The sequence below is a fragment of the Geospiza fortis genome, unplaced genomic scaffold (assembly GCF_000277835.1).
Source record: "Geospiza fortis unplaced genomic scaffold, GeoFor_1.0 scaffold10, whole genome shotgun sequence".
Taxonomy (NCBI): Eukaryota; Metazoa; Chordata; class Aves; order Passeriformes; family Thraupidae; genus Geospiza; species Geospiza fortis.
Window position 1 is genome coordinate 2,823,505 of NW_005054326.1, and position 18,936 is coordinate 2,842,440.

The window sequence follows — 18,936 nt, forward strand, 5'->3', positions numbered from 1 at the left end:
TGGGGAGGGACAGCGGCTGTGGAGAAGGGAAGGGCTTGCAGAAGGGAAGGGCTGTTTCTGCGGGAGGCAGCAGCGGCGCGGCCCGGCCCTTCCTGTGACGGCGCGGGGGCGACGCCCGGGCCGGGGGAGCTGAGCCGGGAATGGGCAGCGCCCCGGGGCCGTCAGTGGTGCAGGTGTTCCGGATCAGCTGTTCCCCGGTGGGGAGAGGGAAGGGAGCTTAGAGCCCTTCAGTGATCTCGGCGATGTGCTATAAAAAGCATGCCTGTGCAGTGTTGAATAGAGCAATATTCGCGTAGGGTTGGATTCTGGTGTAATCTGCTTGTAAAGTTGGTTATTCCCTTTCCCTCCGGTATCCAGCGTCTCCGTTGCCAGCCAAACAACGAGCAAAAATGGACGACATTGTGGTCGTAGCCCCAGGAACACAATCCTCACGGAATGTTAGCAATGATCCAGATGTCATAAAACTGCAGGAAATTCCAACTTTCCAGCCCCTTTTGAAAGGTAAGTGATTGTTCTTCCTCTGTTTTTAAATGCCTTCTTTTTTTGTACCTATTGGCATTTGTGTATCCTGAGATTTCTACTGGAGTTCATGTTTGTGTCCCTATTTTTCACTTCCCCTCTTGTTCTAAACCTTACTCTCTTTTGTTATGCCATAATTAATCCCAGCCTTCTAAACAGTGGGTGAGCTAGTTTAGAGGTGTGCTGGTAATGTTCCCTGCAATGGAACCATCTACTGTGAAGACAGAACAGCTCCAAGCATACCAGCTTGCCCTGTACCACTGGTTGATGAGAGATGCTGTGTTATGTTCTAATATATAATGGCTGATGGTCTCCTGTTTTGCTTTAGTCTTTTAAAAACAGACTGTGTGTTACTCTCAGAGTCATTGCTACCTGTGTATGCGTTCAGCTGCTTGAAACCAAGGTACCTTGTGGGAGTTTCCAACACAGAGCAGGTTTTATTCTTGGTTTGTTTTTTTTTTTTGTAGTGGGGTAGATGGGCTGAGATTTTTCTTTGTTTCTTTTCCTCCCTTTTTTTTTTTGCTTTCATCCCTTGCACTCATTCTTTGTTTCTTCTGTCCAAAGGAAAGTGAAGATTTCAATCATAGTTGTTGAGCCTGCAGTTTAACGAAAAACCTGGCCTGTGTGTGTTTTGTGGCCTGGCTGCTAGCTATCTCTTTTTGAGGAAAATGCAGAGTATCTGAAAAGGCATCACTAGAGGTAATCTAACAGAGGTAGCATCACACCACCACTTTTTGGGCAGAAAGTATTTACTTTTTGTTTGTTTGTGTATGCCTGCTGCATGAGGGTGCTGAAACATGACTAAAACTTGTAGACATTATTATAGCCTACTGGGCCATACATTTAACATTTTATTGAACACTTTTATTTTATGAGTATGTTCTGGATGTGCATGGCACTGACTGCTGCTTACTGCAGAAGAGGCAAAAAGATGGGCCATGAAAAAAAGCAGAACATGCTTTGTCCTGCTTTGTATGCAAGACAGAACCAGGGTCGTGCTAGTGACAGCTTGAAATGTAAATGCTGGAATCAAAATCCCTAAAAGAAGTGAGGAAGTTTCAATATGAGAGAAAAAAATTAGGAGATGCTACAACACTGGGCACAAAAGTTGTTGTGTGTGTGTAAGAGTGTGATGACAAAGAGTTTCAGTTCCACCCAAGCTCATGAGCAAACCTGGGTTGCACAAGACCTGTGGAAGGAAGTCCTGGGGAGTGAGACGGGTGATCACTTCCAGAGCTGGTGTTCCTGTGAGGCTGTTAGAGTCTCAGAAGTCCAGGGCTTGAGGTGGAAAGTGAGAAAGAACAGAGAGCAGCAGCCCTGTGGCTGAGATGCAAAGGTTAGAGGGCACTGCCCTAGATGACGAGTCCAGGTCCTTCAGCTCCTAAATGTGCACCCTTTAAGTTGTCTTGGTGACTGAGTTGCTTTTTCTGGCCTTACTTTGGACCTGAAGCTGTGGATGGACGACAGATTCATTCTCTTCTGCTTTTGTCACTCGGCCTGCTGCTTCCCCTAGAGTCTCCTGAGACGTGGTGACATCTGGTGACTGCTCAAGAGTTTTGCATGCTGAATCACTTTTGTGAACACCTTTTTCAGCCTCAAGTACTTGTTATTACTTGAGCAACCAGACTGTGATACTTGTGTTCATTACAGAAGGCAGTGTGGGCCTGTTGAGTGTCTTGACTCTTGAGAGGTGGCAGATCTACCACAGACCCACTTGAGAAACTGTTCTGGACTGGTCTCTTATCTGTATTCTTCCCATGCAAGATTATGTTTCTGGAAAGGTTGAAGAAGTTTCAAGACCTTTTAGGAGCTCATTCTAAAAGCTTGTGTCTTGTGATCTACCAGCTTGCAGGTGGACTTACAGTCCACAATGAAGTGGACTGCATTGTTCTATTCAGTTTCTCCTTGCCTAAGCAAAACCAAGGGGTTTCATTTTGCTTTTCAGTTGCAAAAGGGGAATAATCATTAAATAAATGGACTGGCAAAGTACATGGTCATGTAAACACTGCATGTTCTTGAAAAACAAATGCTTTTGTTCCTCCTAGCCATAGTGAGGTGAGCTTGTGATCAGTGAACCTGGAAATCTTTACCATTGTGCACTCTCACTTGGAAGAAAATGCCAGTGTCCTGTCCTTTACATCTTTCATGCTTTCCCTTGACTTCTACAGGGAGAACTGCACCTCAGAGTTACAGCTATGACCCCTTGTAGAAAGTCCCTCTCCATATTTCTTGTAGGCTCACTTCAGGAACTGGAAAGCTGCTGTCAGGTTGCTCAAAGCTCTGTCCAGCTTGACCTTGAGGACTCATGATCTGGACAGCCTGTTCCAGCTTCATCATAAAAAAAAAATTTCTTCCTTATGTCCAGTCTAAACCAACCCTCTTTGGCTTAAAATCTATGTCCTTGCTCCTTCATTGCAGGCCTAGACCTAAAGTCTCTCTCTTTCTTACAAGCTTTATTTGTCTCTGGAGGCTTTTTGGGGAAAGAAACATTTTCTTGCTTATGGGTAGAATTGTGCACTGGTAAAAGGTATTCAGCATGAAGAAGCAATAGAAACAGAGGTTACTATATGACTGCAAAGGCACTGTGTGAGCAGCAGAAACTTCTTTACATACTGTGCCTCCTCCTGTTCCCGTAGGATTTTGTGATTAGTTTCCTCTCCAATCTCATTTCATGGTTCTTCAGGTCAACCTGTGACCACCTGAGAATCCTGACTGGTTGACAAAAGCTGCCAGGTAGGCAGTGACTGTCAGCTGCAGCTGGCAGGTCTGGTGGATCTTGTACATTAAAATTAACCCCTAACTAAAACAGCGCCTGTAGTAACTTGAAACAAACTTTTGGCAACTGGTCCCCTGTAAATACTGGTTATATTTTTGTGCTGCCCTTTCCCTTGTTGTTTCCTCCTTGTTGGAGGAAGCTGTTATGGCAGCATCCCTTGGAAGTGTGATGCTAAGTATTGAGCATACTGTGAGTCCAGTGAATATGGGCTTGTGGTTATTTAGAGATTATTCAGCAGCCCCCTTTTGTGTTCTGACTTATTTCTGGAGGAAACCTTAATACTAAAAGAACAATTTTAATGCTAGATATTTAGCTGTTGAAGCTGTTGGTGGTGCCTGCTTTGCTTTCTGCAAGAACTCTAGTGATATACTAGTTGAACAAGTAGTGATGATACTTTTCTTTCTCTTTTGTTTTGTCTGATGGTATTTGGATTGTTGTGTGCAAGTTTCCAGGAGAGCAGGGATTGTTTCTGTGAATTAAGCAATGTGCTGATGTGCTGCTGGAGACTGGCCTATGAACAGTCCAGCTATGTCACATGCCAATTGCATTTCTCATGTGCAGCATGTCTTCTCTCATAGGAACTCCTGGTGCCTCAAACACTGAGAGAAAAAAGGTCAGCAGAGGCAGCTGAGGCTCACCTGCATTCCCAGATGTATCACATAAATGTCTTTTTTGCAAACATTCAGCAAGTTACTCGTGCACTCCATTCCCCCTTGTTTTGAAGACCACTTTGTCTAACATAGGTGGTCTTCATCTTACAGCCTTGTGAAGGGTATTGTGTGCTGCTCATTAGCATCCTCTAGACAAGAATAACTGGATTCTTGTCCTACAAATAATCTGCTGTTTTTCTATGAATAGCAAGTAATGGGAAGAGGTTGCTCAGTAAGGTTGTGGCATTTCTGCCCATAAAGTTTTTAAGGGCATATTAAGCAAAGCTCTGTCAGTCATTAACTGGAAGTAAATTAAGTAAGTAATTACATTAAGGAGGATACAGTGAGAACTTTACTTACTGTGCTGCTTGTTACCCATATTTATTATTGTTGTTTATTAGAAAGGCATTTAATAAAGAACACAGTGAGACTTTTACTCTGAAAAGTCAAGGCTGTAGTTTACCTGAAGTAGTGCAACAAGGTTACATGGCAGAAATAGTAGGTCCAGCATAAGGAGTTTCCTTTTAGGCTTTTTTTCCTTTTATTTTGAAGTGGAAAACTTGTCATATATTACAGCTGGCGTACATCTTCAGCTGAGAAGCACAGGGAGATGCTGAGAAATCTGGGGTGAAACTTGTAATGCTGTACAGATGCTCTGTGGATCTTCCCTTGTCCTCCAGGGTAACACAAGCTTGTGTTACCTTGAAATGATTGTTTATACTTTTATAACTTCTTTCATGAAGTCTTTTTTCAGGTAGGAAAGGTACTTGTCTAAAAAAAATGCCAGTGTATTTTTCTTTTTAGCATAGTGTATAAAGGAAGGATGGATGTTTAGAGTTTACTGCATTTAAAGCAAGATTTTGTCACATCTCACTCCTCAGTATTTTCTTACATCCTCTCTTCTTCCCCTTTCTTCACTGTATGCTCCTACTTCAATGTATAGTGTAGGGCATTTAGCTAATAGCACATGTCAGTGAGCTTTATTCCTATAATTCTCTACACGTGGTACTTGAATAGTTTTATAATTCTGTCTCTGTGCCTTACAAGGAGGAACTCCTGAGGGTATAGGCCTCTACTAGAATTTGAAACATCCAAGTTTGTTGGATGGACCCCATGTCTAGTACTTGTAACAAAATGTGCATGTTGGGTGGAAAGAAGTACCAAGAATGTGAGGACATCTGCCTGGTGAGTTTGAGTTTTTTTAATTGTTATTTTGTTTGTTAGTGGGGTTGGTTTTTTTTTGGTGTGGGTTTGGTGTCTCTTTGGATTTTTTTTATCTTCTAGAGCAATATTCTGTATAGCAGAGATCTGTCTCTTCATTTTGAATTCATGACTTGAAAGTAGCTCTTGAAATCAGAATCTTGAAGATGCTTCAGTTTTGAGGAAAGGAGCTTTCCCTTCAAAGGACAGCTGAAGGAGTGGATGAGGATGATGTCTGACTTCCATGTATTCCTCAGTTGTTTGTTGGCTGTTTGGAGACCTGAGCTAAGTCATTTTTCTGTGTGAGAGGATTTTAGTCTGTGGTTAGACATTATCCAGTCAATATGCTGCACACCCACAGGGAGAGCATTAGGAACTGCAGATTCTCTACCTTTCCCTTCCCCTTTGCCAGCTGTTCCACACCCCTTGGTGTAGTTTGTGTGTTGGCTGATGAGCAGAATGAGTGTAAGCTTGTCTGCCTGGGGGATTATCTTAGCCTCTTCCCTGGCTGAGGACCTTGGAGCTCCAGTTTCTACTGAACCCAATGGCTGTGACTGTTACTTGGATCTCCTCAGGCACAAACTGCTCCTCCCCACCATCTTGCTGCATGGGAATGAGCTTTGGTGGTCAAGTCACTTGCAGATCCTCCTTCCTTTACCTTCACAGAGCCTGGCAGAGCCCTTCAGCTGGCAGTGCAGCCCTTGGGATCCATTAGAAGATGTGCTGAGCAAAATAACCATGTGGGAGGGAGTTAACTGTGTCCTGGCTTATCAATTTGCCACAGCCTTTAATGAGGCTTTATCTGCATGCTGACCAGTGTGCCTTGAAATCACTATTAACAGGCTAAGGTGAAAGGCAAATAACTGCTTATAACATCCAAAATATCCAAGTAATCATAAATGCTAACAGAATGTGTAATCTCTGTGTTGGGAGGAGACTGGAAATCAGATGCATCTGGTTGATTACAGGCAGAGTAGATAGTGTGTTCTGCTGGAGTGTAGATGGGGAATCTTTCCAGACAAGGATAAGTATGTATAATGGGAAAGTTCATGGAGAACTCTTTTTTGTCCTCAAGGATTTTAGGCATCAAAATCTGGATAGAATTTTTTCTTTTTTCTCTCTCTCTCCTTCACATTTGTGTACTTTTATTCAGCAGTAATGCTGTTCATAAGCATTATTACAATAACTTGTTCATAAGCTAAGACTTGATTGAGTCTGTGACTGAGGGGCCAGTTAGATTTCTCACTTCCTTTTAATGTGTCTGTTGACATCTTTCTCTGATGGATGTCCATCTGTTGAACTTGATGTTTTCTATCAAGGAAAATTGCATGCAATGAAATGTTCATGTCAGAAACATGTCTAGGAGATACACTTATGCCCTGTACATCTGTACTGTACAGACCTGTTTTTACTGTATATACCAGCTGTACATGTGTAGGTTGCTTCATGTGATGCTGTGTCACCCCCCCTACCCCTGTTAATATTCTTTCTCTTGACTGGTGGCTGGTTTTGGAATGTTTCTGTCTTACTGCTGGACCAGCAGCAGTGTTGCATTGCATCACTTTTGAAAATTGAATGTTTCCATTTGATCTTAGGCTTTATCAGAATTAATAAGTTTATCCAAGTCCAGAAGGTTATTCGGTTTTGGGCCAGTTAGTTTATTATTATGCTTACCCAAGAGGATGTAAATTATTGCACCCTAATTATTGATTTTTTTTTCCTCCATGGGTGCTGATTCAGTCAAGTGACTATGGTAGAGGTAAAAGATAAGAGGATGCTTCTGTATGTACTGCCTGTCTGCAGTTAACTGCATTTTCTGTAACATCACATCATTCAAAACCTCCCCTCTTGTATTTATTTCCTGCCCAAACACTACCAGCAGAATAAAGAGCAGATTACAGAAAGTCATATGTGTAAATAATAAACCCCTTTTCTAATTAGTGTTTGACTTACTAAAATAGTATAAAAATGAAAAGGGTTTTAAGGTACAAATGAAAAAGCAGGTCTGCTCCAGCCCTTAGCCTTGTTATCAAAGCAGTGTGGTGGGAGCTCAGCTTTAACCATGTTCTCTCTGGATGATTGTGTGAGATGAGATCAACAGCTGACCAATAAAGCACAGGTCAGCAAGCTCATTGTTATAAAACCTTGAAGTTTAGAATCAAATTTGATCTGCCTCTATTCCTTTCTTAGGGCATCTTAACAAAAGGGAAAATAGGAATTTTGTGGTTCATTTGGCTTCAACAGTGAGGTCTGACATACTGAATATTCCCTCTCTTTTCCATGTGGGGCTGGCCATGGTATGCTTGGCTTGTTGACACCCCTTGCATGCATAAACCAGAAGATGTGTAATTGCAGATTGCATATTGAACCCTGAGATGATCTCCTGGACATCCTGATTTTCAGTTTGCATTAGTAACAAAGTGATGAGTAGTAATGTTAGTAGGGAGTGGAGTTGCTGCCTGTTGTTGCTGTGCATAGGCACCACTCTGCCAAGCATGCCTGCAGGCTGAGCTGAGGGGCTCCAGGCAGCCTTTGGTGGGAGCTGCTGACACACTGTGGTCATCCTTGGAATACTGTAATGCTTATTAGTGTGGGAGATGTTTTTCTTTTTCATGGTGGAAATTCTTATCTTTCAGCAATCTTAAGCCACTTGAGAAGTTCGGAAGATGGCACTGCAGCGATGTGAGCACCTTCTGTGTGTGAGCTGGTATCTTGGATGCTTGTGGAGTTTTTTGTTTGAGGTTTTCCTGTGTGTGCATGTGTGACTGTTTACATGGGTGCTTTTACCTGTGTTGCACATATCTACTTCTCTCATGTTTCAAAATATTTATGGTATTATAATTATGTGTGTAATTGTGGCAGTAATTTTGGAGATGACACAATATGCCCAGGCTGCCCCTTGATGTATTCATTAAATGCAAAATATGCAATGTTTCCTGCCTGCCTGTTGTATTAAAGATCCACTATGAGTATGTTTCTTCATGTGGTAAACAGTTGAAGGGCAAAATTAAATGCACTTGCTACTTATGAGAGGTTTTTTAATGAGGTTAAGGGCAAACAGTAAAAATACCAGGCTGCTGTTTGAATACACTTGTATGGTTTTTTGTTTCTTTTTTTTTAATATGCTGATGTATATAGAAATGACACTCTTGAAAAGGTAAATGAGTCTGTACTAACACAGTGAAAACTGAGACTTTGGGATCCCGTGCTGCAGTTGTTAGTTAGAATGTCCCCTGGAAGTCACTTGTGTAACTTAGACAGCAGTATTGCAGTATGAAGTGTCATTCAGTGTTGCAGTAAAAGACCTGAGAAGCTCAGGCATTGAAGTGAGATTGTTTTCACCGTGCTACATCAGCATGGCAGTGATGTATTTGTACCCAAGGGAAAGGTGTAACAGCAAGTGGGACACTGGGACAGCAGCACAGGCTGTTAGTGGGTAACTGCTGTGCAGGAGAAGTCTATGCATTTCATGCCTTGGGAATAAGGAGGTGCACCAGCAGTCCTTCAACTCAGGATTGCAGTGTCCTTTCTCTGTTTTCTGACTTGCTGTTTTTTACCTCTGTAGTTAAGAAAATGGATATTGAGATTGGAAAGCCTGCAGTCTAGGTAAGTGCCACAGGGTGTCAGTGGAATACAAAAGAAGTAGCAGAAGTGGTTGAAAAGGGGTGGAAGCCTTGCTGAAACAGCACACTGGAAACTGCTTTCTCTTCAAGCTCTTTCCATGAACACTTGTGTTCTGTTTGCACTGGCACCAAGTGACCAAGGTCTTGGTGACCTTGCTGGGTTTGGTACCCATTGGACCTGTGAGCTGAGCCACACAGTGCTTTTTGCTGAGAGGCAGCTACAGGCTGAAACAGTTCTAGGTCTGTGAGGAGGAGATGGTGCAGTGATCTTCAGCTGAAAACCTTTCAGAAAGCTTTATGGTCTTGAAAAATAGAAATTTCGGGTGCCACTTATTTTCGGTTGTTGTTACTAGCAGGCTTCTAAGTGTGTGTGGTAAGAAGATGTGTGTATAGATGAGCAGTTATTCAGGTGAAAGAATTTGAGGTTCAGAGGCTGTCCATGGCTCTTGATCTTCACCTCAGTACACCATCTGTAATAGGGAGTTCTGTCATTTTTTCTTGACAACACTGTTTCGATCATAGGTGTGTTGAAGACCAAGGTGGTCTCATGCCAAGAGTGGTGCACAGTAAGTGCTTCCCTGGTGGCCCATTGTGCTGAGAAAAAATGTTTATTCAGCACAGGGAATGGAACTCAGGAACTCTGTCTAGAAAATGATTGCAGCACTCTTCCCTTCTCCCCAGCTCAGAAATGTTCAATTCAAGGAGGTCGTCTTGCCAGTTCAGCACCAGTCGTACAAACCAGTGTTGGTGCAGGAGTGCAGATCATGGGATGAGCTGTGTGAGGGGAGAGACACGAAAAGAGAAGGGGAAAGGGGAAGAAATAATGTGTCTGTTAAGTGAGAGCCTAAAATTCAGGCTTTTACCCCACCTTCCTTGTGTATGAGTACAGGTAATCTCACATAAATGAAGACAGTTGTTTGGGAGGATCTTTGTATTGATCACATATGTCTGTTCAGCTAAATCCAGCGCTTTGCTAATTCCTAAGTTATTTTTAGGAGAGGGAGTGTGGAAGAAGAATGTCTTGAACCTTAATCTCTCCTGCCTTGGAAATGTCATGAAGGTATCTTGTGTCCAGTCTATCATGCCAATAAAAGCCCTTTGAGTTGGCAAGGGATTTATGTGATTCTCTTCTCATCAGTGCATTAATGGGAGTCTGTACCACAACATCTGGACATTAGCTGGAGAGTGCTGTCCTTCACTATATGCTGCCCAAACCTTTTGGTGCTTGGGAATGTTGTTGGTGCACACCAGGAATTTAAGATTATAACCTATTGGCTATAACCATTTAAAAAAATTTAACATGCTGATATAGGCAATGTTACTGCTTGCCTAAAGTTGTTCTTGGTGAGACACCATGCAAAATTACTTGGGCATGTTCTCCCTTCCCTGATCTTAGCTGTCCAAAGTGAAATCCATGGCAAGGCATGCCTCATCAGCACATGGACTTTGGTGTAAAAGTACTGGAGTCTGAGTTTCCTCGTTTAAAATTCACTCTTTCTGCAAACTTTTTCTAAACTCCTGTGCCAGCTACCATGGATGGGAAGCCACGTTTCAAATTCAAACAAGAAGCATAGTGCCAAGGAAAACCCTTATTCTAAAGAATCCCTTTCTTTTTCAGATATTAGCTGGCCAGACAAGTGATTGTCTCTTCCTACTGTGTTTTTACTCTGCTGTGTCCTTATTGTGGTGGGTTTTCTGCTGTGCATCCTCCACCTTCTCTCTGACTGTTGTGTGTCATTGGAAGCTGACCTGGGATCTGCTGGACTGCAGGTACCACTTGCAGTTGTGGTGCTGTAAATGGAATGCTTCCAAAGAGCTCCTTGGAAAGTGTGATCTTATGGACCAGGGAATTATAAATCATAGTCATCAAGAGACTTCAAAACCCATAATTTTCATCTGGTAGTGTTTCAGTGAGTAGCCCTTTGCTTTTAGTTCTTAGACTAAGATGGTGTTGACAAACTCTGGGAAGAACAAATCCTGGTAATGCTTCACAAGTTTTGGATAAAATTAAAGTGTTCCTTTTGATATCAAACACAAAACTGCTGGAAAGGCACTGCTGACATTCCCGGTGCTGGCTGATCTCTCTGCACGGAGTGGCTCAGGGTTGGCCTCAGCTGGCTCAGAAGGAGAATGGGAAAAAGGTTGGTCAGAATTTTATCCATTCTCATTCTTTGTAATAGGAGTCTTGGAAGGTTTCTGTCAGCTAAACAAAGCCTGAACCTGAAGGGGAAGCTTGATTTTCCTTTTAACCCTGAAGTCTTGACTTCATCTGATTAAACAGAACCTTCATCTTTAATAGGAAGTGGAAGAGATACTGGAAATAAAACTTCTTAAGTACTGCATGCTGTTTGCCTCTCATGAGAGCAAATCTTACTTTTTCTGTGATATGAAAGTAGCAAGATGCAGGTGACTGAAATGGAGGTACATGTTTGCATTTATACATTTGCAGAAACAGGACAAATCAGGATAGAATACTTACACTTCGTTTTGGTTGTCTCCCCTTCAGGGAACTTGTCACCAGTTTTAGTATGAACTGAAATTTGGAGTCAGTTTGGGTGGTGGCTGAATTGCCTTTTTTTTTTGCAATAGTTTGCAATTCTCCACTGTTGTACATTCCCTCAGTTATTAATCTGATTTATTATGTTCTGTGGTAGAGAAGACAGAAAGAATTTGTAGATTAATCACTTGGAGCATAAATTATTTCTTTTGTCTAATGATCTCTATTATGACAACTGATGATTAAGCTACAGTGGTGTTTTAGACTTTCACTTCTTTATTTTAAATGCCAAATGCCTTTTATTACTATCTGAATCCAATTACTTTTGTGGTCAATGTTTGCATGTGTATTTAGATGAGGAATGTAAAGGCTTGGCCCAGATTTTAATGCCAGGCAACGGAACAAATGTGGCTGGAGCAGAATTATTTTTCATGTCATAGCTCTTGCCTGTGCAGAGAAAATGGTGGTGTTATGTCAACCTTTGTACCACCTCAACTTGCAGAAGGAAGCATCTAAAAAGGTTAAAGTTTTGATTGCATCAATTATTTAAGATGTAAGTAAAAATAAAGCAGTTTTCTGTGCTGTGAAACACAGGAGTGTGAGTTAGATACTGCAGTACTGTACTGCAGGAGTAGGATTGATGTGAAAAAGGGTAGTCTCTCCATAAAGATACAGTGAAATGCTTGAGTGAGTTGGCTAAAAATGGGCTGTGCTGATCTGCCATCATGGTCAATGTGCAACAGGGAAAGATAAGGGTAGTGCATTCAGGACAAAAGAAAAGGTAGAAATTGTTAAATATTAACAGATTTGGTAGAGTTTTGGGAAAAGGTGAGAAACTGAGGATGTTTGTTCTCCACCCTCCGATCAATTAATATTTAACCGGTGGTCCTGAGTGACTCATCTCTACTCCTTGTAAACAAAATTTTAAGATGAAAGGAAGATAGGGTGATCAATGTAACCAGGGAATTCCCTGGGAAATAAAAAAGGAAGAACGCTTCTGGCAGGCAAGAGCTTGATTTGGCTCACCATGGGATCTGGCAGCACTTGGGCTGGTGTGGGGAGAAATCCCAGAGGCTGTGGACTCAGGTCATGTGGGCACCAGCTGAGATCAGCTCTGCCAGCTGTCCCACTTAGGTACTTTAGGAGTAAGGCAAGCACATATCTAAAATTAGCTTCTGGACTTGGTGCAGGAGAAGATAACATGGGCAGGATTTATTGAGGCACTCTGGCTTCCCACAGAGTGTCCCTTTTGGATTCACTGCTGCTCTGCTGACCAACATACTCCTCAGGAAAATGGGGCAGGGTGGTTATGAAGCTCTGGGTGGTGATGCTGTGGCAGGAGCAGAGACAGCTGGGCTGGTGGACTTGCACCTTTGGGGCTTCTGTACAAATATTTTGTATTCTGCTCTTTAATCCTCAGTTTGGTTTGGTGATTTTTCCAGCAGCAAGGCTGAGCAGAACAAGCTAAACCTAATGGCTTGGGACTCTTTTCCCTAGAACCAGCAGAATTGGTCTTTACTTTGGAAAGTTGCCATCCAGAAGGAACTGAGGTTGGAAAGGATAAAACATGCTGAGACTGTTCATAAACTTTTTGTTTAGAAACCGTTTTGATGCCAACTATTTTGATGGTTTTGATTTTCCCGCTCCCTTATCTTCTTAACTGAAGGGGCTTGGTAAGAAAACAAAATCTGTACTGCTTCTAGTACTCCTTCTAGTTTTTAACCCTGCTGAAGTTTTTCAGAAGACTGATCAAGTTCTCTGCTGTGCTAAACTGCCTCTTTATTATCCAGATTGTTAGGCTTATTTTTCTTGCAAATCAAAATAAGGTACAGTGAAATCAAGATAAGCTGAGGAGCACATGGGCTGAGGGCACACAGGTTGCTGTCCCCCTCCTCAGGCACAGAGCTGTGTGCCTCCTGCCATGTTGAGGTGGAGCAGGCACAGCCAGAAAAGCAGAAGTAACACAGGGTGAGATGCAGTGAAAAGGGTCTGGATCCCCTTTTTGAGCACTGGGAAAAGCATCAGTGCCAAAGTTCTAGGTTGTAACAAGCTGATGTTGGCTGTCTTGTCTGTTTATTTCTACTCCTTCTGTGCAGTAGTAAAGTCAGGTGTTCACAATCACAAACTCACTGCACAAACCCTGTTGTCCATCCAGAACTGTAAGTTCAGGGAGGAGTGAGTTCTGCTGGTGAGCTCTCAAGTACTGTTTCATTAAACTTTGGTTAAGAGCTATTGCTATACCACTTTGGATTTTCAGCTGTGGGATATTTTCTCTTGAAATTAAGCCAGGATGTGCTCACTTGCACAAAGTTATGTGCAAATGCCTTTTTTTTCCCTTGAGTCTCAGTTATCAAAGTTTGGAGTTTACTGTACCTTGTAACTATTTGTATTAATTTAACACACTAGGCTTGTTCCAGCCAAAATGTTGGCCATGAAACAGTGCTAAGAAAGAAAATTTTGTATTTCTTCCACAGGAAATGTAATAAGTGACCTTAAAATAGTGTCTTATCTCATGTTTATACTGAACTTCAACTCTTGTTTATCAATATTTTCTTATGAAAGGAATGAACATTCTTTCAATCCTTAAGGATCAGAGAGCTGAAAGACTCCTGTGTTTGTATGTTGTTCTTCTTCCTTGTATTTTTTTCTTCACAGTGACATTTTAGGACTTGCCTACCTGAAAAGCCTTATCCTTAAAATACAACTGCATTAGGATGTGTATGGGTGAAGGAGCAGCTGCTCCCTTTGGGGTTCCCTGTAGTTCCAGGGACACTCAGAGCCAAGGTTGCTGCAGCTGGAGGAGACTCTCATCTGAGCTTCTCTCTCACAGGTGATGGTGTAGGTATTGTTCTTGTAAAACAGGTCAGGAAATGGAGATGTGCAAAGACTCTTAAGATTTTAGAGGCATTTGTTGCCTGAATGTAGTTGGGGGTTAACCAGTGGTAAAATGTACAGATTAGTTCACTGCCTTACCTTCTCATTCTCTTGTGAAGTGACCCTGTAAATATACTGAGGGGATCTCTTCTGTCCAGGAGGGCATACTGCCCAAACCTGGAAAGGGAAAAAAAATAGTTAGATTGATTTTTTTATTTAAATTGTTGGTTTTTGGGTTTTTTTTTTTTTTTTGGTTCTTACAGTGTAGAAGACAATGAAACTTCGTAGCCCCAAAGAGCTCTGCTCTTCTGAGGTGTCATTGAGGAGTTTGGCATGATATTAAATATGCTTGCCCTCAGGCACGTTCTTGTTCCACAGTTAACGATTCTGTCTAAAGGAGATGCTGTAGCTAATGGATTTTTTAAAAGCTATGTGAAGTGGGTTGTACTTAACTCCTGTCCCCCTGCTTTGGGATAATAACCATAGGTTTGTGTTAGGAAGCTGTTCTGTATTGAGAACTTTGTTCCTCAGGTAGAATAACTTACAAACCTTTGACATATCTCTGTTTAATTTTTTTTTTTTTTTTTTGTTTTGGGATGTTGGCATCTTGCAGTGAAACTCATAAAGGTGACTCCTGTGATGTGCTTTGCTGTCTCTGCTTCTGGGAACAGTTAAATTAAACCAAAAAGAACACTTTACTTTTAAGAACCTCCTAAACCACTGTAGTCTTTTATTCAGTGACTATCTGTCCCTTTTCAGTGAATGTTAAAAACACAGTCACAAAGTTGAATTTTCACTGTCCCCTGCTTCAGATGCAAGTAAACAGTCATTGCATACTTGTTTTCTGATGTCTTTGAAAGGAAGCTATTTCTGCAAAGTTAATACAATCTCTCTGTTATCTGAGTGAGCAGCTATCCCAGTGCATGGCTGAATTCATCCCTGCACAGAGAGGATGCCTGGAATATAGTTCAGAAATGTTCTAGATTCATCATTTCTTAATAGACAGATCAGACTAATGCATTCGTTTTGCTTTTTGGGCACATCTGGTAAACCAGCCCTCATGAAAGATGTGGAAAAGTAAAATAAGGAAGCATCCTACCTTTTTTTCCTTCTTCAATGAACATTTGATTCCTATCAAAATAACATTTGTTGCCTGGCAGTCATATAGCCCTGTGTTAAAGTGAGGCTGTCACTGAAGAACTGCAGGTTTAAAGGGTATTTGCTCTGCAAACTTACAGAAAGCAAAATTCCTCTGGCCTGTGTGTGGAAAGTGCTTGGCTTGGGCTCTTGCCTGTAGGATGGGTACCTTGGGGACTGTTGCTCACTGCTTCTGTGCAGGTTGTTCTTGGGGTTCCTGGGGTTCATTTGCCTGTGCTGATGGATGGGAGAGCATTAAAATGGTGCTGTACATAACTGGAACACTGCATGGAGAGGCTGATAAGAGAGGCTGATGGCTCCTCCAAGGCCAAGTGAGGCAGTCTGGCTCCTCAGGGTATGCAGTGTAGCTTGAGCTGATGTAATAGCTCCCTCCTGTCCAAGGAGGAGAATACACCCACCCACATTCCTCCTTGGCATGTCCCTCCATCCTCACGGAGTCTGACATTGGTCTGACCCTGTGTGAAACTGATTTGTGCTGCTAACCTGGCAGAGAACTCTTGTTGTGCCAGGTTAATTTTCCACTGCTAATAATCTGCTTTGGTCTGTTGCTCTATCAGACAAATGCCAGGGCTGGTACAAGAGAGGAGGTGGATGCAGGGCCACCACCCCTTTGTGACAGTGATGAACCTTTAGGAGGGATCTGATGGAGCTTCATGCCAAGGCTTTGCTCCTCTGGTACTGAGTGTTGCTGTTTGATGACCCAGGCCCTTCCCTTTACTTCGTGCTGGTGCCAGCTCTTGTTTGGGTGATGTGCTGAAACACACTGACACTGCCATGAAACTGTGGTCTCCAGGTGTGATAAAAGAGCTTTCCTTGTTTTTCCCTTGGTGGGAATCAAGTTTCACAGAGAACTGAGCTCCCTGTTTGGCATTAGTCTGGCAGGTGTGTTCAGGCATCCCGTGGCACACATATGCTGTTCCTGCTAAGAACTCCAGGGTGCATCCATACCTTTAGATGAAGTCATGGCTCCCACATCTGATTGCAGCATTTGCTGAGTAAAATAGGTCTAGTAGATCATACTTCTGCCATTTATATTGTCAGCCACGTGTATATTGTCCATTTCAGCTGAACTGTTTATTTTTATCAGCAAACTTCAGTAAGAAATTTGGACCCAACAGTAAGTCCCTGGTGGAATGAAATTAGATTTTTTTTTGGCCATGACTGCAATTGTTCTGGATATCAAAGACAGTCTTAAATTCTTTTTTGTTTTTAAAGACACTGAATAGCCATTCATTCTTGGCTGTTGTGTTCTATTTCTCTCCCTGTTAACTGCTTGCACAACTTGACATGAAAATCAATAATTCCTCATTGATAATTGCTCTCAGGCTATGACATCAGGATTTTCTGGAAATACAAATTCATAGTGCTGATAGCAGACTATGTGATTTCACTCTGGAAACTGGCCAGTACAGTTGGATTTCCTGATGTGCAGGAGATGATACAACACGAGTCTGTATATGTGCCTGACACGTTTGGTCTGTGTTTTTGATGATACCACGTGAGTCTGTATATGTGCCTGACACGTTTGGTCTGTGTTTTTGATGATACCACATGAGTCTGTATATGTGCCTGACACATTTGGTCTGTGTTTTTGAGGGACTGATGTGTTACAAGAACAGTCTGTAATTCAGGTATGCTCTGATGAAACCAGAGCACCTCCTTGCTATGAGCTGCTGGAATATTTTGCTGTTCCTACTCAGCTGTCCTGCTTTCTGCCTTTGCATTATTTATTTTTGCCTAGCAGAGTGATTAAGTGCTTCTTCCAAATATTGCTGCAGGGATTAGTCTGCCATAGGCTTTTTCCTTCTGGCATTCCCACAGCTCCGGGCAGTTTAATACCTTCAGGAGGCCTGGTGCAGACCTGCATGGAGGCAGTGCTCTGCTCTGAAGCAGATGTGTTCACAAGGATTATCAGGAACATTCTTTGCTTGCACGTGGGTGGAGTGGGCTCAGTGTTTAAGTGAGACAGACCGTGGCAGGCGGCTCCAGAAGTTAGGAATTGCAATTAGATGCTGGAACAGTCAACCACAGGATGCTGCTGGGGCCAAGAATTTAACAAGGTTCAAAAAGGAGTTGGATGCTTGCTTAGGGGTTAGGAATAGAGGGAGTTGTCAGAATAAATGATTACCAAACGTTTTGGAGGGAGTCTCATACCTTATATTTTCGAGTCCATGCTGGCAAGCTTACCTGTCCTCTGCTGATGCCTGGGCTCCTAATATTCCTGTTAAGGACTATTAGTGTGATCAGTATTTTTCATTCCTCCTAGAGTGCAATGCAGCACTAGTCAGTTCTCCAGTTATGATCCCCTTTGGCAGTTCTCTTTTTGAAAACTATGCCTGAGGCTTTTGGGGAGCTGGGAAAATGAAATTTGCAGCTTTGGCGTGCAATGCAGTTACAACCTCTTGGTTTTATGCACTTTAGGGGAGGGCTGCTTGTGGTAGGGGAAGGTACATACACCCTCAGCTGTAATACCATTGCTGTGAACACCCAAACTGCCTTGGGAAGGAGTAGATTTGGGTGTTAGGGACTGACTTTTAGGCACTGCAAAGCAGTGTCAGGGAGTCTCAAACCAGAGTAGTGGGGCAGAATCATTCTCAGCTAATAAAGTTGTTGCTCTGAGCTTGGGCTGTGCATTTCCCCCAGACCTCAGCCTGTATCTTTTGCAAGAGTCTGTACTGGGCTCTGTAGCCTTGCCTGCTTGTTCAGCATTGACTTGTACCTCTTCACAAAGCTTTTTAGTTTTAAACATGTGCATTGTACACACCTCAAGCACTGCAGTGGTCTTTGGGGAGTGGCATGAGCACAGCAGGTTTCATCTCCTGACCTTCCAGCTGGCTCGCCAAGTTCACTTGGAGCTTAAAGCTGCTTGAAGGCAGTCTTGTTTTCCCCACTCCCTTGTGTTATCCCTGCCTCTCATGCAGCCAGACAGGGAGCTGAGCCAACTGAAAACTTAACCCTACTCTCTCTAAAACAGCACTGGTTTCTCTCAATCTCATTTCCCTGAGCTGGCTTTCCACCTAGCTGTAAAAGCAGCAGTGATGTAAAGGAGAGGTCAATATTAGTGTATTTGGGTTGCATATGGGGATGTAGGACAGGAGCTTTGGCTTAAATTGGCCTGCCTTGTATGCTGAAATACAGGGTTTCTTCCAGCAATCCTGAACACAAATTCAAAGCAGAAACAAGTTTGGGGGTTTATACCCTTACTTTAAGTGTTTGAGCTTAGGCTTCCATGAACTGTCCTCATTCCTCGGGAGATTATTTATTTATTTATTTATTTTCCTGACAACTTCAAGAGAAAAGAAAATAAGTAAAAAATCCTATGAGTTAATTCCATTGCTTTTGGATAAAAATGAGAAGGACAGAATTTTCATTCTCTTCCTGTGCTTGCTGGAAAGACCTGTTGCAAACAAGGACAGTGATATTGTTGAGGGCTGCTTATTAATGTTTTCTACAGCAGCAGTATAATTTCTTGATAGCTAAATGGTAGGATTTTACACTGTGCTTCTACCAGTTTTAAAAAATTTCCTTAGGAAATAAGAATAGGATGGAAAGAGACTTCCAGGATTTCAGGGATGAAAGAATGGATGAACGAATGAGTGAAGCCTTGCAGCATATGGTCTGATCGTTGTGGGGAAGGTG

The 18,936-nt window shown here is 42.4% G+C and overlaps 1 protein-coding gene across 1 annotated transcript in view; it reads left to right on the forward strand.

The window, feature by feature from the left end:
- Window positions 1-265: 265 nt before the first annotated feature.
- Window positions 266-18,936, forward strand: part of BORCS5 (BLOC-1 related complex subunit 5) — a 60,373-nt gene continuing 41,702 nt past the window's right edge. Inside the window, exon 1 of the mRNA XM_014307040.2 lies at window positions 266-501. Coding sequence (XP_014162515.1) covers window positions 390-501 — 112 coding nt within the window. The 5' untranslated portion in view covers window positions 266-389. The remainder of the gene's footprint in view (window positions 502-18,936) is intronic.